This window comes from Salvelinus fontinalis, chromosome 31 (assembly GCF_029448725.1).
Source record: "Salvelinus fontinalis isolate EN_2023a chromosome 31, ASM2944872v1, whole genome shotgun sequence".
NCBI lineage: Eukaryota > Metazoa > Chordata > Actinopteri > Salmoniformes > Salmonidae > Salvelinus > Salvelinus fontinalis.
The window spans coordinates 14,455,287-14,475,215 of record NC_074695.1 but is presented as its reverse complement, the minus strand read 5'-3'; the positions used below and the strand labels follow the sequence as shown (position 1 = coordinate 14,475,215).

The 19,929-nt window shown below is 43.9% G+C and overlaps 1 protein-coding gene across 5 annotated transcripts; it reads right to left on the bottom strand.

The window, feature by feature from the left end:
- Positions 1-644: 644 nt before the first annotated feature.
- LOC129829614 (la-related protein 4-like) lies at positions 645-19,877 on the bottom strand. Of its 5 annotated transcripts, none has more exons than XM_055891405.1 (17): positions 19,318-19,877; positions 16,611-16,713; positions 14,148-14,315; positions 13,833-13,920; positions 13,418-13,554; positions 12,985-13,088; positions 12,717-12,827; positions 12,524-12,577; positions 12,146-12,364; positions 11,672-11,775; positions 9,333-9,374; positions 4,767-4,997; positions 4,222-4,288; positions 3,850-4,008; positions 3,540-3,688; positions 3,074-3,293; positions 645-2,912 (listed from the first exon to the last, which is right to left on the bottom strand). In XM_055891405.1, exons 1-17 carry the CDS (start codon positions 19,435-19,437, stop codon positions 2,478-2,480), a joined length of 2,511 nt encoding a protein of 836 aa, XP_055747380.1. In that variant the 5' UTR covers positions 19,438-19,877; the 3' UTR covers positions 645-2,477. The 5 variants fall into 5 exon arrangements, with proteins under 5 accessions (XP_055747380.1, XP_055747381.1, XP_055747384.1 ...); XM_055891406.1 differs by having other exon boundaries at positions 4,237-4,288; XM_055891409.1 differs by lacking the exon at positions 19,318-19,877 and adding an exon at positions 17,655-18,832.
- Between the last annotated feature and the right edge of the window lie 52 nt (positions 19,878-19,929).

Genomic DNA, 19,929 nt, shown 5'->3' with positions numbered 1-19,929 from the left:
CCAACTTTAGAACTGCAAACTCACCCTAAAAAAAACAATACGGTGGTAGATGCCCATCTTTGACCAAAGCCAGCCTCCCTCTGGATGTTCAGCATTAGAACCAATACATTCTTCCACACACGGCTCTAGCAAAGGGTTAATAATAATAATAACACCATACAGCATAGGATACTACACCTCTTCAGTACAACGGGGACAAAGAGTTTACCCCCTGAAGGACTACATTACTAAGCCGACCTTTCAACTCCACGTTCGTCCCAAATGGTAACCTGGTCCCTATATAGTGCAATACCTTTAACGAGGGCCCTGGTCAAAAGTTAGGGCACTATATAGGGACGAGGATGCCATTTGGGACACAGCCTACCACGTCAACTAGAACTATAGGCAGCTGGCACATAGCACATGAAAAATGGTCTGATTGTTTAACCCTTTACTTGGCTGCCAAATCTACTATATAGACTAGCTAAATCCATCTCGGTTAACAGCACTCTTTAGCCCAGGGTTCCCAAACGTGGTCCCAGGTGCACAGCTTGGTTTTTGCCCTAGCACTACACAGCCAATTGAAATGACACTCATCAAGCTTTGATTATTTTAAATCAGCTTTGTGGTGTTAGGTTAAAAACCCGAATGTGCAGCCAGGGGGGGGGGGGGGGGGGGGGGGGAAACACTGCACTACCCCTACTTCAATCTGATACTTCTAAACCATATTTTTTAATTTTATTTTTTACAATACACAAAAATGAGTTACTAAACCTGAATATCCTCCATTGATGTGGGGAGAAACCAAACAGATCTTGCCAAGACCATTTAGGCCACCTAAGCAGTCAGGTTTGACCGCATCAACCTTTCAGTCTGGTCCCAGATCTATTTGTGCTCTTACCAACCCCATTGTTGTCAATGTCAAGCCAAACATGACAAATCCATAAGTAAAAGGCAGAAACAGACTGGCACCCATCAACATATATTTCCTAATTTTCCAAATACAAACTTATCAGGAAATGAAGATAAAGAGATGAAAGAACTTGAAAATGAACAGGTTTGGACCAGTAAACTGCGATCTGAACAGGCTGAGGAGTGCTCTTACCCCAAGTGGACCTGTTTGCAACAACAAAGCAGAGTCACATACAGTTAACTGACAAAATAAGGGAAACACTTGAGTAAATGAGATCAACACCAGTGTGATTCCTGAGTTATTTAAGCAATTAACATCCCATCACGCTTAAGGTTGAGTAAATAAATGCCGGGCAGGCCATTATTTTGGCTATCATGGCTATTTCAATATAGGTAGGATGACAATGCCCCCATCCACAGAGCACTGACAAAGTAAACCATATGCCATGGCTGTCAGTCACCAGATCTCAACCAAATTAAAACACTTATGGTAGATTCTGGAGTGGCGCTTGAGACAGCGTTTCCACCACAAACCAAACAAGGAATTTCTTGTGTAATAATGGTGTCACATTCTTCCAATACAGTTCCAGTCACTTGTGGAATATACGCCACAGTGCTCTGAAGCTGTTCTGGCAGATCATGGTGGCCCAATGTCCTATTAAGAGACACTTTATGTTGGGGTTTCCTTTATTTTGGCAGTTCCCTGTATATGCCACAGACAGCTCAAGGGTGGGGGGGAAACGAGCATAAAACTAACTTGATTATTACCAATTATTTTGGTTGAATTCTTTACTGATAACATAGGTGAGCCAATCATTAACAACACTCATAATCTTTAACATTTTTCATGAATAAACATTATTAAGAGGATAATGTCTAACTGGCCAATTTCAGGTAGTTGATTCTTGAATCCCAATGAGCTGTTAATTTGTTCCATGAAAACCAGTGAACTGAAGTGTAGCACTCTGTCCCAATCAGTTTGCTTAGCAACAATCAACGCATAAAACAGACATCTCAATCAATCACATCTTATTTCAGTCATTCATCCTTGCCGAACGTACACAAAAGAAAAAAAATAAGATATTGTCGTTGTTAGTGATATCTTTGTTATGTACACAACATATGCATGTATGTTAAGTTCTTTAGTGCATATGTTCCTTGTAGACCAACATCTATTGTTTAAAATCTAAAATGTAGAGGGCCTTAATACAGGGCCCAGTGTGCAACCTCTCCCCAGGCAGAGTAGCAAAGGAAACTAACTCCAAATAAATCATTGATTTTAAATTCTGCTAATAATAGATTTGTTTACGAGGCCTAAATGATATATTTTTCCTTTTTCAAATCACTCCGAAAGTTAGTTGATACTTATTTAGATGTTGGTTCTTTCTCCTGGATGTCCCCAGTCTTCCATTTTAACTTCATCAACAAAGCTTTTCTTTCTCTGGGACAATGTTCCAGGAGGCAAGGGGGGGGGTTACCACTAAGGTTGTTGCTTTTATATGCATTGATTTTCTTTATATATATCCATATATATATATATATATCACACTTTTGTTTGTTTGTTTTCGTCAGTCATATCAGAAGTTTTACTTTGGCGACACCGGGGGGATGTTCTGCTCTTTGCCAGTGTGTCGGGGGCCTCCTTGGGGGGAGCTGCGTCGGGCCAGTTGGGGACCCCGTCTCTGTTCATGGAACTTGAGGCCCCCAGAGCTCCCCTGTCTGGGGGGTCCATTGTTGCGGTAGTACCGTCCATCCCGGGAGTCACGGTCTCGATGGTCACGATCACGTGGTCGGCTCTCCTTGCACTCCCAGCCCCCATCCCTCTCTCTCTCCTGGGCCTTGTCCTGCCGATCTCCCCTGGTGTGGTCGTCTGGGTTGGTGGTGGAGCTGGATCCTGGCTCCTCTGCTTTGTTGACGCGCTGCTCACGCAGCGGCTGGGCTGGTGTGGAGGAGGCCGAGGCTGGGGGGCCTGGAGGGGGGGCTCGCTGGCACACCTCGGCATAGCTGAGCTTGCGGGGCTCCTGAACGAGAGACAAAAAAAATGAGTTAAGATGTAGATGTTTGGGCTAAGGTCAGAGAAATCAATTATATTTCATAAGACAAAGAAGCAATCCTTATGTAACACAGATCCATCATGTGTAAATGGCTAGAGTAGAGGTCCAGTATGATCATGGTGTCTTACCAGTGGTGCAGGGGTAGTAGTGGTGGTGGTGGAGGCCAGGGTGCTCGGTGTAGCTGGTGTAGAGGACACTGTGCTGGGTTGGGGCTTGGGGCCAGGCACAGCTGGCTGTGTGGAGGGGGGTCCGGTTGGGTTGGTCCCAGAGGTAGCAGGTCTATGTGGGGTGACTTTGGGGGCTGAGGGCTCTGCCACCCTATCCCACTTCTTCTCCTGATGTGGTACGCTACAGAAGAAAATTAAACACCACCATTAGGACTGAGGCAGACCTATACCTCCCTATTTGACCTCTACATATCATGATTCTAGTCAATTCAACCTTTACATGAAAATGCTGAGGAGCAGAATGACCAGCAGATAGGCCTAAGTAGTAGAATACTTTCCACTCGTAGGTATTCATTTAGTCTCTAAACAAAGAGTACGTGAAATGACGGCACAACTGTTACCCTCAAAAACGAGCCTGTTTCCTTACCTGGGGGCTGGGACAGGGGCGGGGGGTGCGTGAGGGTGTACAGCAAGTTTGGCTGTAGGCTGAACAAGACTAGAGACAGACACTGCCTCCTCATTTCCTGGGGCTGAGGCTGGGCCGGCACTCACTTCCTTGTTGGCTAGTTCCGTTGTCTACAGAGAGGAGGGCGCACTGAAGTGAGCATATGACTTGATCTGCATGTGTAACTCCCATTTTCCATTGATGTGTCAGGGTGTGATTTATACAACAGTCTGAGTTAATAGTATCCATCTCAGTATTAAGGTATGAACAACCACAGGGATCCAGTGTTTACCTTGTCCCTGTTCAGTCCTCGCACCACGTCAGACATCCTGTTCTCCAGTAGGGGCTCTCCCTGGGTACTGGCCACACAGCCCGGCAGCGGGGGGAAACTAGTAGTAGCCAGGTCAAACTTAGGGGGCGCCACCTTTACCTCAGCCAGAGGGCTGGGTCTCTGGAAGGACCAAGAGAGAACATTATAAACATGTTAATGCCCTCAATGAGGAAATTCATTTTGCACCATAAAACTCAGTGTACAGCCACACAATGTAACAGACATTAAACCATAAGCTTAAAAACAACAGACATGCACCAGGGAGTAGATAACCAGTTTGGTCCTAATTAAATACATTATTCAAAAGCCAGCTCTACATAGTTACTGTAGTACATTTTGTAACGTTACCGTGATCCGCTCATCCTCTCTCCTCCTTCGCGTGCCTCTGTATGTTGTCCTTCTGTAATGGAGGACAGAAGAGATGCTTCTCTTTTAGAGATGGTGCTGAAATTTGTACACTTGGTTCTCTGTAAACTGGTTGGTTTTACATTCTCCATCTCAGACCTTCAGATCTCATAATCTTAGAGCTCATCGGGACAGGTGTAGAAGATAATAGCTTCGGGGAGAGGAGGAGCAGAGGTAGAGAGGAGGAGCAGAGGTAGAGAGGAGGAGCTGAGGTAGAGAGAGGGAGCAGAGGTAGAGAGGAGAAAGAATCCCAAAACCATCCTCACTCCACAGCCTGATTTCCCTCCTGTGCATCAAGTTGTCATCACTAGGTCTGAGATGACTCAGAGGAATTCACCACTTCAAAAACCCAACTACATTGTTCCAATAGGGGGGAAACAATACCTCACTGTGTGTTATGTCATGTCATAACATCTGGTCCAGATCATTTTTACCAGTTAAAACACCAAGGTTAATAATAGTGTCAGCCTCACCTTCCGCGTACAGACACGCTTCCGTCATCATTGGGGTCCGAGGAGGTGGAGGAGAGGTGAGGGAAGGTTGAGGTCGGGTCCGGAGGTGTCTGGGTCTGCAGGGGCCCAGGGCCAGGGTTGGTGGTGGGGGGCTGAGGGCTCCTCAGGCCAGTCAAGCTCTCCAGGGGGACAGGGGCCACAGATGTAGGGGTCACTTCACCTGGTCTCCCCACCTGGGGTTTCACATGGTTCCTGAAGGACGAAGGAGATGTGATAACAGATCCAACCAGGTTTAGATACATCTGGGTCGCATTCAATAGGCCCCAAACAGAAAACTGACAAACAGGGAGGGACTTCCAGTACTAAACCAAAAAGAAAAAATGTAATTGTTGCAAAACATTTTGCTACGGTGTGCCCTAATGAATACGACCTGTGGTGGGCAATAAAATAATAGCATGCAGTATGTTGGCCAACTCCTGATGACAAATACAGAGGCAAGCAAAGAAAACCACAAAAAGATGAACTTGTTAAGAGTATTACAATACTTCTTCTTTTCCCCTTCCTTCCATTGGTTAGTTTTTTCCAATCCATACTTGAAGACCTTCAGACCTTCAGTGCTAAGAACTCAATCTTAGCACTCATCGGGACAGATATAGATATAAATAAATTCAATGAGAGGGAGAGGAGTGCACCAGACCTAATCTCAACAGCCTGCTCTTCCTCTATGAACATCACTTTCTCATCTTAAGGTCCAACCAGTGTTTGCAAAAAGAGTACAATAGAACGTGACACTTTCATTGTGTGTTCCTGCTATGGTCGGATTCTTACAAATGTAAACTCAGCAAAAAAAGAAATGTCCCATTTTAAGGACCCTGTCTATCAATTTGGATTTTTACAAATTACTTCACAGATCTTCATTGTAAAGGGTTTAACTTCTTTGGGACTGGGGGGCAGTATTGAGTAGCTTGGACAAAAAGGTGCCCAGAGTAAACTGCCTGCTACTCAGACCTAAAAGCTAGAATATGCATATCATTAGTAGATTTGGATAGAAAACACTGAAGTTTCTAAAACTGTTTGAATGATGTCTGAGTATAACAGAACTCATACGGCAGGCAAAAAAAAAAATCCAACCAGGAAGTGGGAAATCTGAGGTTTGTAGTTTTTCCAAGTCATTGCCTATCGAATATACAGTGTCTATGGGGTCATATTGCACTTCAGAAGGCTTCCACTAGATGTCAACAGTCTTTAGAACCTTGTTTGATGCTTCTACTGTGAAGGAGGGGGGGAAAGAGCTATTTGAGTCAGGGGTCTGGCAGAGTGCCATGAGCTCAGTCTCGCGCGCTCGAGTAAGATTTAGCTGCGTTCAATTGCATTTCTACAGACAAAGGAATTCTCCGGTTGAAACATTAATGAAGATTTATGATAAAAACATCCTAAAGGTTGATTCTATACTTCGTTTGACATGTTTCTCTGAACTGTAATATGACTTTGTCTGAACTTTCACCTGGACCTGCCAGCGCCTCCTGAGTTTGGATTTGTGTACTAAACGCGCAAACAAAAAGGAGGTATTTGGACATAAATTATGGACTTTATTGAACAAAACAAACATTTATTATGGAACTGGGATTCCTAGGAGTGCATTCTGATGAAGATCATCAAAGGTAAGTGAATATTTATAATGCTATTTCTGACTTCTGTTGACTCCACAACATGGCGGGTATCTGTATGGCTTGTTTTTGTGTCTGAGCGCCGTACTCAGATTATTGCATGGTGTGCTTTTTCCATAAAGTTTTTTTGAACTCTGACACAGCGGTTGCATTATGGGGAAGTGGATCTTTTAGCAATGTTTATTATGAATATTTCTGTAAATTGATGTGGCTCTGCAAAATCACCGGATGTTTTGGAACTACTGAACATAACAAGCCAATGTAAACAGATTTTTAGATATAAATATGAACTTTACCGAACAAAACATAAATGTATTGTGTAACATGAAGTCCTATGAGTGTCATCTGATGAAGATCAAAGGTTAGTGATTAATTTTCTCTCCATTTCTGCTTTTTGTGACTCCTCTCTTTATCTGGAAAAATGGCTGTGTATTACTGTGACTAGGTGCTGACCTAACATAATCGTTTGGTGGGCTTTCGTCGTAAAGCCTTTTTGAAATCGGACACTGTGGCTGGATTTACAACAAGTTTATCTTTAAAATTGGTGTAAAATACTTGTATGTTTGAGGAATTTTAATTATGGGATTTCTGTTGTTTGAATTTGGCGCCCTGCAATTTCACTGGCTGTTGGCGAGGTGGGACGCCATCGTCCCGAATATCCCAGAGAGGTTAAACACTTTCCCATGCTTGTTCAATGAACCATAAACAATTAATAAACATGCACCTGTGGAACGGTCTTTAAGACACTAACAGCTTACAGACGGTAGCCAATTAAGGTCAGTTATGAAAACTTAGGACACGAAAGAGGCCTTTCTACTGACTCTGAAAAGCACAAAGATACCCAGGGTCCCTGCTCATCTGTGTGAACGTGTCTTATGCATGCTGCAAGGAGGCATGAGGACTGCAGATGTGGCAATAAATTACAATGTCCGTCCTGTGAGACGCCTAAGACAGGGCTACAGGGAGACAGGACGGACAGCTGATCGTCCTCGCAGTGGCAGACCACGTGTAACAACACCTGCACAGGATCGGTACATCCGAACATCACACCTGCGGGACAGGTACAGGATGGCAACAACAACTGCCTGAGTTAAACCAGGAACGCACAATCCCTCCATCAGTGCTCAGACTGTCCGCAATAGGCTGAGAGAGGCTTGACTGAGGGCTTGTAGGCCTGTTGTAAGGCAGGCCCTCACCAGACATCACCCGCAACAACGTCGCCTGTGGGCACAAACCCACTGTCGCTGGACCAGACAGGACTGGCAAAAAGTGCTCTTCACTGACGAGTCGCGGTTTTGTCTCACCAGGGGTGATGTTAGATTCCCGTTCATCGTCAAAGGAATGAGCGTTTCACCGAGCCCAGTACTCTGGAGAGGGATCGATTTGGAGGTGGAGGGTCCGTCTGGGGCAGTGTGTCACAGCACCATCGGACTGAGCTTGTTGGCATTGCAGGCAATCTTAAACGAAGTGCGTTACAGGGAAGACATCCTCCTTCCTCATGTGGTACCCTTCCTGCAGGCTCATCCTGACATGACCCTCCAGCATGACAATGACACCAGCCATACTGCTTGTTCTGTGCGTGATTTCCTGCAAGACAGAAATGTCAGTGTTCTGCCATGGCCAGCGAAGAGCCCTGATCTCAATCCCATTGAGCACGTCTGGGACCTGATGGATCGGCGGGTGAGAGCTAGGGCCATTCCCCCCAGAAATGTCCGGGAACTTGCAGATGCATTGGTGGAAGAGTGGGGTAACATCTCACAGCAAGAACTGGCAAATCTGGTGCAGTCCATGAGGAGGAGATGCACTGCAGTACTTAATGCAGCTGGTGGCCACACCAGATACTGACGGTTACTTTTGATTTTGATCCCCCTTTGTTCAGGGACACATTTTTCCATTTCTGTTAGTCACATGTCTGTGGAACTTGCTCAGTTTATGTCTCAGTTGTTGAATCTTATGTTCATACAAATATTTACACATGTTAAGTTTGCTGAAAATAAACGCTGGTGGCCACACCAGATACTGACGGTTACTTTTGATTTTGATCCCCCTTTGTTCAGGGACACATTTTTCCATTTCTGTTAGTCACATGTCTGTGGAACTTGCTCAGTTTATGTCTCAGTTGTTGAATCTTATGTTCATACAAATATTTACACATGTTAAGTTTGCTGAAAATAAACGCAGTTCACTGTGAGCCGACAAATTTTTTTTTGCTGAGTTTATTTGTTAAAAAGCAGTGGATGCATTTCTCAATGTAAACCACCATACAATATTAACAAGTGGTTTCCCGTACCAGTTCTCCAGCTCAAACTAAATGGCTGATGCTCAAATTAAATGGTTGAAATGGCAGTTGACAAGTGAAAATGTACCAGCCAAATATTTTGGACTGACCAGATCTTCATTCCCCTGGCTACAGCAGCTAGTGGTCTTAGTTATATAGTCATCATATGAATCAGATGTCATAGGATCTCACTCACTTCTTAGTAAAGGACATAAGTATTTGGTAACATGACTACATTACCAAAGTACAGCTGTAATAATGAAAAATCTAAATTAAAATTGAGATAAATTATGAAAATAAACCAGATGGATGGATGGTCAGGATGATGAAACAGTTGACTAAATGGAGGGCTAGCTAGGTCACTTAGCCTAACTACGATCTGGCCCATTTAGTATAGCTCATATAAACAGAGTCTAAACATAAGTTAGGTCAAATGAGTTGACAAATCCTAGCTGTCCATTATGCAAGAACATACTGTATCTTGACATTGGTTATGGTAAAGTTAAAGAGCTGTACTGCTTTAACCCAGTTCTAGATTTAGCCATTAGGTTGTAGACTGGTATGGTAAGAGATGGGTTAAAACTGAACTGTTATGAACTGACAAAGCGATGAAGCTGATTCTAGACAGTATAATGGCTGTACCTGAAGGTATTTATTACTTTCTTTCTTGAATAGAGGGGGACACTGTGGGGACAAACCGTAAGAGAACAGGGAGTGGTTCAGTCAGTAATACCCATAAACTATTCATATGGAAATGCATCCTCTTTGGTTTTATGGAAGCCTAAATGGCATGGAAGCCTAAATGGCACCGCATTCAGAAAGTATTCAGACCCCTTGACTTAGTCCACATTGTTAAGTTACAGCCTTATTCTAAAATGTATTAAATCTTCTCCCTCCCTCATCAATATACACACACAATACCCCATAATGGCAAAGCAAAAACAGGTTTAGAAATAGTTATTTTAAATCAAATATATCACATTTACATAAGTATTCAGACCCTTTACTCAGTACTTTGTTTTAGCACCTTACAGCGATTACAGCCACGATTCTTCTTGGGTATGACACTACAAGCTCGGCACACGTGCATTTGGGGAGTTTCTCACATTCTTCTCTGCAGATCCTCTCAGGTTCTGTCATGTTGGATGGGGAGCGTTGCGGCACAGCCATTTTCAGGTCTCTCCAGAGATGTTCGATCGGGTTCAAGTCCAAGCTCTGAGACTTGTCTTGAAGTCACTGCTGCATTGTCTTGGCTGTGTGCTTTGGGTCGTTGTCCTGTTGATAGGTGAACCTTCGCCCCAGTCTGAGTGTTCTGGACAGGTTTTCATCAAGGATAACGCTGTTCATCGTTCCTTTGAACCGGACTAGTCTCCCAGTACCTGCCGCTGAAAAACAACCCCACAGCACGATTCTGCCACCACCATGCTTCACTGCAGTGGTGGTGCCAGGGTTCCTCCGGAAATGACGCTTGCCATTCAGGCCAAAGAGTTCAATATTGGTTTCATCAAACCAGAGAATCATGTTTCACATGATTTGAGAGTCTTTAAGAACTGTCAGAGTGACCATGTTCTTGGTCACCTCCCTGAACAAGGCCCCTCTCCCCCGATTGCTCAGTTTGGCCGGGCAGCCAGCTCTAGGAAGAGTCTCGGTGGTTCCAAACGTCTTCCATTTAAGAATGACTGAGGCCACTGTATTCTTGGGAAACTTCAGTACTGCCTAAATATTTTGGTACCATTACCCAGATCTGTGCCTCGACACAATCCTGTCTCGAAGCTCTACGGACCTTTCCTTTGACCTCGTGGCTTGGTTTTTGCTTTGACAAGCACTGTCAACTGTGGGACGTTACAGTATATAGACAGGTGTGTGCCTTTCCAAACCTTGTCCAATCAATTGAATTTACCACAGGTGGACTCCAATCAAGTTGTAGAAACATATCAAGGATGATCAATGGAAACATGAAGCAACTGAGCACAATTTTGAGTATCATAGCAAAGAGTGAATACTTATGTAAATACGTTATCGGTGTGACATTTATTGCTTTTTATCTCCCCAATGGTATCCAATTGGTAGTTACAGTCTTGTCCGTACGGGAGTTCGAGCGATGGGACTTGGGAGAGGAAAAGGTCACGAGCCGCGTGTCCTCAAACACTACCGCGCCAAGCCGCACTGCTTCTTGACACAATGGCCGCTTAACCCGGAAGCCAGCCGCACCAACATGTCAGAATAAAACACCATACAGCTGGTGACCGTGTCAGCGTGCATGCGCCCGGCCCGTCACAGGAGTCGCTAGAGCGCAATGGGACAATTGTGCACCACCTCATGGGTCTCCAGGTCGACACCGGAATCAAACCAGGATTTGTAGTGACACAGCTAGCACTGCGACGCGGTGCCTTAGACCGTTGCACCACTCGGGAGGCCCTGTTTTTTTTTTATGTTTAATAATTTTGCAAAAGGTTCTACAAACCTGTTTTCGCTTTGTCATTATGGGGTATTGTGTGTAGATTAATGAGGAATTTTGTTCATTTAATAAAGTTTAGAATAAGGTTGTAACGTAACAAAATGTGGAGAAAGTCAAGGGGTCTTAACACTTTCCGAAGGCACTGTATATCTTACGGTCACAGACTCATGAACATGAATTAATTTAGATATGCATTCATCAGCTGTCAGTCAAAAGTTAAACCCAAGTCAACCCTTTTTGGATGAGCAGCATACGTTAACGGCAGACATACTGTATGCTTTTGATAGATAATCTTGAATTTTAAAAAAACATCCTCAATCTACAACTTCTGTGTGGCTGAAGCCATGCTCTAAGGAGAAATTAAAAACTAAATGTCATAAAGTCCTTTTCAAGTCACCAATGTTACTAAGGTTTAACCATTTACCCCACTCACAAACTGGAATGCATGGGTTCGAAGCAGATTCACCCACAGAAAGAAACTCATTGCACTTCAGAGAGAATACTAGACCAACTTTCAACGTACCGGTTTCTGTTGAAGGGGCGAGTTATATGGAGGGAGTTGTTGCCAGTCTTGTAGTGTCCAGGAGAACTGAATCCATTGACAAAGCCACTGTTGGGAAATGGTGCCTGAAGAGATAAAGGAAAAAAATCATATTTGTTTATTTCTTAGGCAACAGAATTCCTCCTTTTTGTCTGATCAGCCTAACCTAACACACAGAGGGGTTGGAAGCACAGGGTCAGGCGCAGTGTACAGCAATCCCCTTTATACAGATCAATGTTGAACAGGCAATAACTTAATAAAATATTTTTTAATTGTAAATGTCATCTCATGTACAAGAGAAGTTACCAAGACTAACCTATATAAATTAAGTTTCAGTTAACACAATCTACTAGGATTAGTTTATAGCGTTCTGCATCTCACCAAATATTTTCATACCAGTTGTTGTTGTGCGCAATTTATAAAACCATTTAAAAGGATAAAGTCTAAGATGCTCACCAGCGGAGTCTCGAAGTAGGGTGTAGGAGAGGTTGTCCAGGTCTGTGGTACAATGCCGTAGAGAGGGTACTGCTGCTGAGGGCTGTAGACGTGCTGCATGTACAGGTTAGGGTTGTACTGGGTCTGGGTCGGGGCAGACTGCTGGGCTGTGTACAGGCTGCTGTCCATGCTACGGTAGCCATTCTTAGCAAAGAACGTGTTGATGGCTTTTATCCTCGCCTGGAAGAAAGAAGTAAAAAGTTTTAGAAACTTGTGAAATGTGTCTTTGGCTTCACAACATGATTGGGAAGGGAGGAGAGATCAATAAAGGGACATGCTAGTTGAGGGAAATTACAGACTTAATTCGCAAGTGATTGATAGTGTTATAATGCAACTCACCATGATAGGTTTTCCCTGAAATGTTTTCACCTCTTCTCTTAGATATCTGTGTGCCTGAAAAGGACAGAAAGACTCAGACAGGAAGAAATTCCATAACTCTTTTCAACAAAATTGGGACTGATGACAGCTTAATGCCCATTACACCAATCAGAAGCCTTAACACGGTTTTATAAACCAATCAGATCCAGCTTACCTGTTGAGCATCAGTGTCAGATTGGAATGTGATGTACCAGTTGTTGTTGTGCGCAAACTCTACACTAATGACTTTCGGACAGTCGTCACTTTTAAAGAGAGCCTCCACTTCCTTAGGGAATAAAGAAGAACATTTTTATTAAATACAGCAAATATGCCAGCGTTGTGACTGGCGGAGGCGTACATACACCATATAACCTTTTTCAATAAGACATTGTCTGTAACATGGTTGTATATTGACTATAACATGACTAACATGGTTGTCTTACCTCTACAGGTGTTGTCTCAGGAACCTCCCTCAGTATGATGATGCATCGTTTGTGATCAGGACGCACCTTCTCTCCTTGCTCATCCACCTGAACCATTGGAGAGGCTGAGAACCACAAACATGTCAGGCTCAGGGACACAAATTACATCATTATCGATCCACATACAGTAACTAGCATTGTAGTGGGGGGGTCCATCCCTCTCCTACACTGCCCTAAACATATTTCCGTAGGTGCGTTTAAAAATAATCCAAACCATTCGATCACAAGCCCACGTGGTCACAGAACTGTTTGTGCAGTCTTGCCAACTCCTATGGTCACGGTATTACCATCGGAGTTGGCAAGAAAAGACGAAAACAGATTTGTGACCAAGTTACATGGTTGCAAAAAAATAGGGGAAAAAACACAAAATAAAACAAAGGTTTGGTCCCCTTACATCGGAGCACGTCCAGGATGAGCTCCATGTCAGTAGTGAGGGCCTTGATGCTCTCCATGCTGGCGATGGTCCATATGGGGACAAACTGGTCACTGTCCATCTGGGACATCAGGTATAGGTCCTTGGACAGGTTCTCCCTACACAACAAACGAGGGACAAAGGTCAAATCATAAAAGATACATGCTATCAACCATGCACATGTATTCAAAGGAATACACTTATTACAATCACTTGTCCAAAAACCAAAAGACTCTGGGTCATTCAGTAGGGCATAATGTAGCAAAATGTTTTTCAACTAAAAAATACATGCAGTTTTTATTGGACAACTTCAGGTAGTATCTCCCGTTTCAAACATAGGAACAACTACGCTCACCTAGAGGTAGAACACCTAACCTAAAACAACATGTGTCCTCACCGAGAGAAGTAGAACTCCAGCTCCTTCTTGAGGGACTCTGTCAGTTTCTCTGACGAGAGGGGCTGTTCCTCTGTCAGCTTGGTCTCCCCTTCAAACCAAAATGTGTTCAGTGAGTATGTAATATTGTCAGATAATTACACGAGCTCCGAAAAGACATCCGTAAGAGGTATGCCTGGATAATGCATTTGTAACCGTGTTGTAATTTGTCAGTGAGAAACATACAGCCTTGTGGCTATAATCAACTAATTATAACAGTTGTAATCTTATGGTGGATTATGGGTACTGTAGTTTAGTCCACCATGCTTTAAAACTAACCCAAGGTCCCAGTTGTAGTCTCAGCAGGGGTGAAGGCCAGGTCTGGAGGATCCATGCCGTTCACAGTGATCTCAGCCGTGGCTGCTGCGGAGGAGCTGCTGTCCTCCAGGGTGGTGAAGGCTACCCTGTACGGTTTACAACCGGTGGAGGACACAGACTCTGAATAACCTGGATGGGAGAGAGTGGGAGCGACAGGGGCACTATTATTATTAGACTTATTAGTTAAAACCTTTGGGATAGGGTGCAGTATTTTCACATCCGGATGAAAAGTGTGCCCAAAGTAAACTGCCTGCTACGCAGGCCCAGAAGCTAGGATATGCATATTATTAGAATATGTATGAACTTTCCAATTTGTAAGTCGCTCTGGATAAGAGCATCTGCTAAATGACTTAAATGTAAATGTAATTAGTAGATTTGGATAGAAAAAACTCTGAAGTTTCTAAAACTGTTTGAATAATGTCTGTGAGTAAAACAGAACTGAAAGGGCAGGCGATACCCCGAGAAAACAATCCATCTAGGGAAAGTTTGAGGTCAATCTGTTTTCCATTAGTTTTCTATGGCAAGCCCGTTTTAATAGAAATATGCTTGCAGCTCCTACGGCTTCCACTAGATGTCAACAGTCTTTAGAAATTGGTTGCTGTTTTTCCGTTGAGTAATGAATAAGTAGCCCTTTCCTTTCTGAGGCTCGAGCCAGGTGGACTGTTTTGTTTGGGGCGCGTGACACCTGAAGCTCGGTCCACTTTCATTTTATCAGCTATTGAACACGGTATAGTCCGTCTTAAATTTTATTGATTATTTACGTTTTAAAATACCTAAAGTTGGATTAGGAATGTTGTTTGAAATGTTTGGACCAAGATTACAGGTAATTTTAGATATTTTGTAGTCATGTTGGGCGAGTTGGAACCGATGTTTTTCTGAATCAAACGCGGCAAAAGAAAGTGGACATTTTAAGGATATAACGATGGAATTAAATTGACCATTTGTGATGTTTATGGGACATATTGGAGTGCCAACAGAAGAAGATCTTCAAAGGTAAAGCACGAATTACATCGTTATTTCTGAGTTTTGTGTCACGCCTGGCGGGTTGAAATATGATTGTCATGTGTTGGTATGCGGCGTGCTGTCCTCAGATAATAGCATGGTCTGCTTTCGCCATAAAGCCTTTTTGAAATCTGACACGGTGGCTGGATTAACAAGAAGTCAAGCTTTATTTTGGTGTATTGCACTTGTGATTGTATGAAAGTTAAGAGAATAATAGTGTAAAAATTGTATGAATATTTAGTCGCCCATTTGAGATCCCAACTGTCTATAGGCCTGCGCTGGGACAGAAAGGGGTCTTACAGGCCTGCGCTGGGACAGAAAGGGGTCTTACAGGCCTGCGCTGGGACAGAAAGGGGTCTTACAGGCCTGCGCTGGGACAGAAAGGGGTCTTACAGGCCTGCGCTGGGACAGAAAGGGGTCTTACAGGCCTGCGCTGGGACAGAAAGGGGTCTTACAGGCCTGCGCTGGGACAGAAAGGGGTCTTACAGGCCTGCGCTGGGACAGAAAGGGGTCTTACAGGCCTGCGCTGGGACAGAAAGGGGTCTTACAGGCCTGCGCTGGGACGGAAAGGGGGTGCAACAGGCCTGCGCTGGGACGGAAAGGGGGTGCAACAGGCCTGCGCTGGGACGGAAAGGGGGTGCAACAGGCTTGCGCTGGGACGGAAAGGGGGTGCAACAGGCCTGCGCTGGGACGGAAAGGGGGTGCAACAGGCCTGCGCTGGGACGGAAAGGGGGTGCAACAGGCCTGCGCTGGGACGGAAAGGGGGTGCAACAGGCCTGCGCTGGGACGGAAAGGGGGTGCAACAGGCTTGCGCTGGGACGGAAAGGGGGTGCAACAGGCCTGCGCTGGGACGGAAAGGGGGTGCAACAGGCCTGCGCTGGGACGGAAAGGGGGTGCAACAGGCCTGCGCTGGGACGGAAAGGGGGTGCAACAGGGTTCCCCTTGATTGACTTCCTATTTGTCTCTTGCTGTACCCGTTTGTCCCTTTTCAATAAAGAGAGATGATGTTCTCAATAGAAACAGGCCTATAGATTTCAGTACATGTGGCATTGATATCATGTATGGTACAGTATATGTATTGGTAGGTGCTTCCTGTTGTCAGCAATAATAGCTCATCATGGACTAATAAAGTTTATTGAATTGATTTGGTGGATAAGATGAAATTTCCTTACAATGTAAAAGTGCTTTGAACATTTGGAAAAGCATTATATTAATCAAATATGCTTTTGATTCTTAGGTAGGGCGCCAGCAACGACAGGGTTGTGGGTTCAATTCCTACCAGAGCAAATTACATAGTTTTTATTTTATTCGTACTTTATACGCAACTATAAGTTGCTTTGGCTAAAAGAGTCTGATAAATGGTATATACAGTAATATTATATGTTATTAAACGGTATATAGTATTATAATGTTATTTCTCACCTTCAGTGATGTCAGCCGGGGGCCACTGTGCTCCGTCGGGGCCGTCAGCAGGGGCCTGCCACACCTTGGCATTGGGGTTCAGACCTGCGCCCTTGGAGGTGACCTTGGAACAGGGGCCCAGGAAATACAATGGAACGTATGGATTGAAAAATGCATATATAAAGCCACTCCAATCCAAGACAACATTAAATAGATTTACATGATGTATGTTACTGTACATTACACCATACACAGTGATACATGCACACACTGATAAACGCAGGATGTTCTCTTTACGGGGTGTCCTCTGATTGGCCCCATCACAACAAGGGAAATACACATGACCCCCATTTGCATTTACACATACTGAAAACAAAACAAACCCAAATCCGGTTGAATTTATGTTTTAGATTGACTCAGTTCTCAGTTACCCGAGTTAATTAGAAAATCATTGGAAATGTGCATGCTTCAAATTGGTTTAACAGTTGTACTATGCAATTATTTAACATTGGCAGAGGAATGTAGCAGGCAGGTAGTGGTTAGAGCATTGGACTTGTAACCGAAATGTTGCAAGATTGAATCCCTGAGCAGACAAGGTGAAAATGTGTCGTTCTGCCCCTGAACAAGGCAGTTAACCCACTGTTCCTAGGACGTCATTGAAAATAAGAAATTGTTCTTAACTGACTTGCCAATTTAAATAAAAGGTAAAAAAGAAAATGTTTTAACTGATCACATTTATTCGGGATTACAGTCTCAACATTTACTGAAATACAGTACATCAATAATACAAAAGTCAACCGAATTTGATATGTATCAAACGCCTAAAAAAAGTGTTACATTTGTTTCCGTTATGTAATTATTGGCACAACACACAAACCCCGAACCCGAAAAACGCATAAATAACAACGTAAGCCTTTGGAAACCAATTGAATTCGTGGTCGATTCCCATACATGTTTTTCATTCCAACCACTGATTGCTAAATATGATCACAAAACCACTATCAGTCACTGGCGACTCGCGAGTATGTTGTCCGGCCTACATTTAACACAATAAAAGATGCTTACCTCAATAAATAAAATCATTTTATTTGACTTCCTTGATAACTAATATGTAAGACGCATATAATATAATGCGAGCAACAGAGAAAAGCAGAACTTGAGATGCTTTACTTTTGTAGTTTAAAGTTCAACATGTGGTTCTCGCTCTTCTCCACCTACATCCTTGGCAGTGGGACCCACATGTCTCTGCAGAGAGCGCGCTCTCTTCCGCAAGTTTACCGCCAACCCAAATGCAGAACGGCTGTTGGCAGACAGCTTTGTCAATCTCAAACCCGACAAAATAAAAGGAGTCTGTTGCTCCTGCTACCCCTGCTGGTGAGCACTAACATTTCTGATGGTACTTAGGCACGTGCCACTTTCTCCCTCCACCCAGTGTTCTAGAATCGATAGAAAATTCGGAAATTAGTATTCTTCACGAGAGCATGGGCGGATCCCCAGGCGATACATTTTTAAAGGATTGGGTGGATTTTACAAAATCTCGGCACTAATCCCAATAAGGAATATTAATCTCTTGTTGAGCTGTCAATTATGTTGAGTGGGTGTGAGACAATAGGTCATAGCCAGGGGTGTCAAATTTAATTTGATATTGTTTCACTGTAGGTAGGTAGTGGCACGTGTAAAGAAATAAATAATAATAAGGCAACCTTCCACTGGGAGTCGTTCCTAGTGACCACCTGCTACAAAATTGATCTAGTCTACTCCTAGCAAGAGCAGCTGTCACATCTCAATATACACTGTTCATGATTGAGTGGTTTCAAAATCATGTGATATGGAACAAACATTACACACATGAATTCCGTGAAAGCAGTCTCTGTCTAGCGAAACAACTCGGATTAATCTGGACATACGTGCAGTGCTAACTAGATAGCTAGCTTACTGCTGGTTGTATCTCGTTAGCCCCAGTTTTTAAAGTCGGCTGACATTTACTGTGCTGCATAGGCCGGGTATTTGCAATGCATGTTAGTTAGCTAGTTAGTCTGGCGAGATTAGGCTAGTTTATGCTAGTTTTAATTCGGTAAATGTGCTTACTGGTTAGGTTGCATAGCTAGTTGGGCGATATCCGTGCCCGCCATCTCCAATCGATAGTATAATAAATATCGACACTTATGGCACTGCATAATGATTACTCAGCAAATTGCTGCATTTCCTAGCTTGGCTGCTAAACTAGCAAAATGCAATCGCTGCCAAAGTAGCTAACGTTAGCTGACTAAACTAAACTGGCAGAAAAACGTTACAGTTTGGCTATTTAGCTTAGCTGGCAAATTAAGTTATTGGGGGACTACTCGTTACTCTAATTTCAAAGGACATAGTTAAGAACGCGTCAAACAATATATTAATGGTTTTAGCGAGCCAATTTAGCTAGTTAGTCGTTACATCGCGTATCCAACGACAGCAAATCAATCATTCACCAGAACATATGGTAACGTTAGCCATAAATCATCTCAGTCAATTTCTCGATGTGAATCAGATTGGTAGCTTGCAGAAAATATGGTAATAACATTAGGTAATATTCTTGGCCTCAGCCTATGACTGGAGCATGACCCTATTTAGAGAAGGGCAATGACGGCAGGCGACAAATCAAGTTGGTGGGACGAAATGGCAGGGGGATGGTGTGTAGACTAGCTAACGTTAGCTTAGCTAGCTAGTAGGCGTAGAGGCCGCAACTCACCATGCCGCCTGATCCTCCCCCGATCCCAAGTGGTGTCTCTTCCTCCCCACAGGTCTTCGGCCCCGGATCAGCCTCCTCCTCCTGCAGCAGCCGCGGCTCTCCGCCCTGGTCCGAACTCATCGGCCGCTCTTGGCTCACGTCTCCCCCGTCGTTTTCCTCCCAACCCCCCGGCCCGTGTTCCACCCCCTAGTCTCTCAAAGTACAGGCTGCTGTCTACAATCAATCGGGTTATCTCCTGCTAGACTTGTTTAGCCAACACCAAAAGATACTTGCTAGCCCTGGCTGTTTAGCTAGCAAAGCTATCCTACTTAGCTAGCTAGTCAGCTAGATATTAATCAACGTTGTTGAATCAAGTTCGCACGACAATATATTTACAGACGAAAACTATGCCAGAGTATGCCTCTACTTTTACCAACCACCTTTATCACTAATGTTTCTTCCCCCCAAAATTTAACAAGCGTCAAACCCGAAAGGCGCATTCCTAGCCGGGCGACCGAAGCGGACACGCACCTTTACTAAAAGCAGGCAGACATTGGTAAAGGGCGCCACCGTCCCGACTCACACTGCGGCTGGAAATGACCTTTGGAACGTTCGTGTTTTCTGCTTCCGGTT

Coding starts and splice junctions, on each gene's coding strand:
- LOC129829614 (XM_055891405.1), bottom strand. CDS start 19,437: ATGAGTTCGGACCAGGGCGGAGAGCCGCGGCTGCTGCAGGAGGAGGAG. Junction 12,828..12,984: donor CTGAGACAACACCTGTAGAG/GTAAGACAACCA, acceptor TTATTCCCTAAG/GAAGTGGAGGCTCTCTTTAA. Junction 4,998..9,332: donor AAAGTAATAAATACCTTCAG/GTACAGCCATTA, acceptor TTCGTCCTTCAG/GAACCATGTGAAACCCCAGG.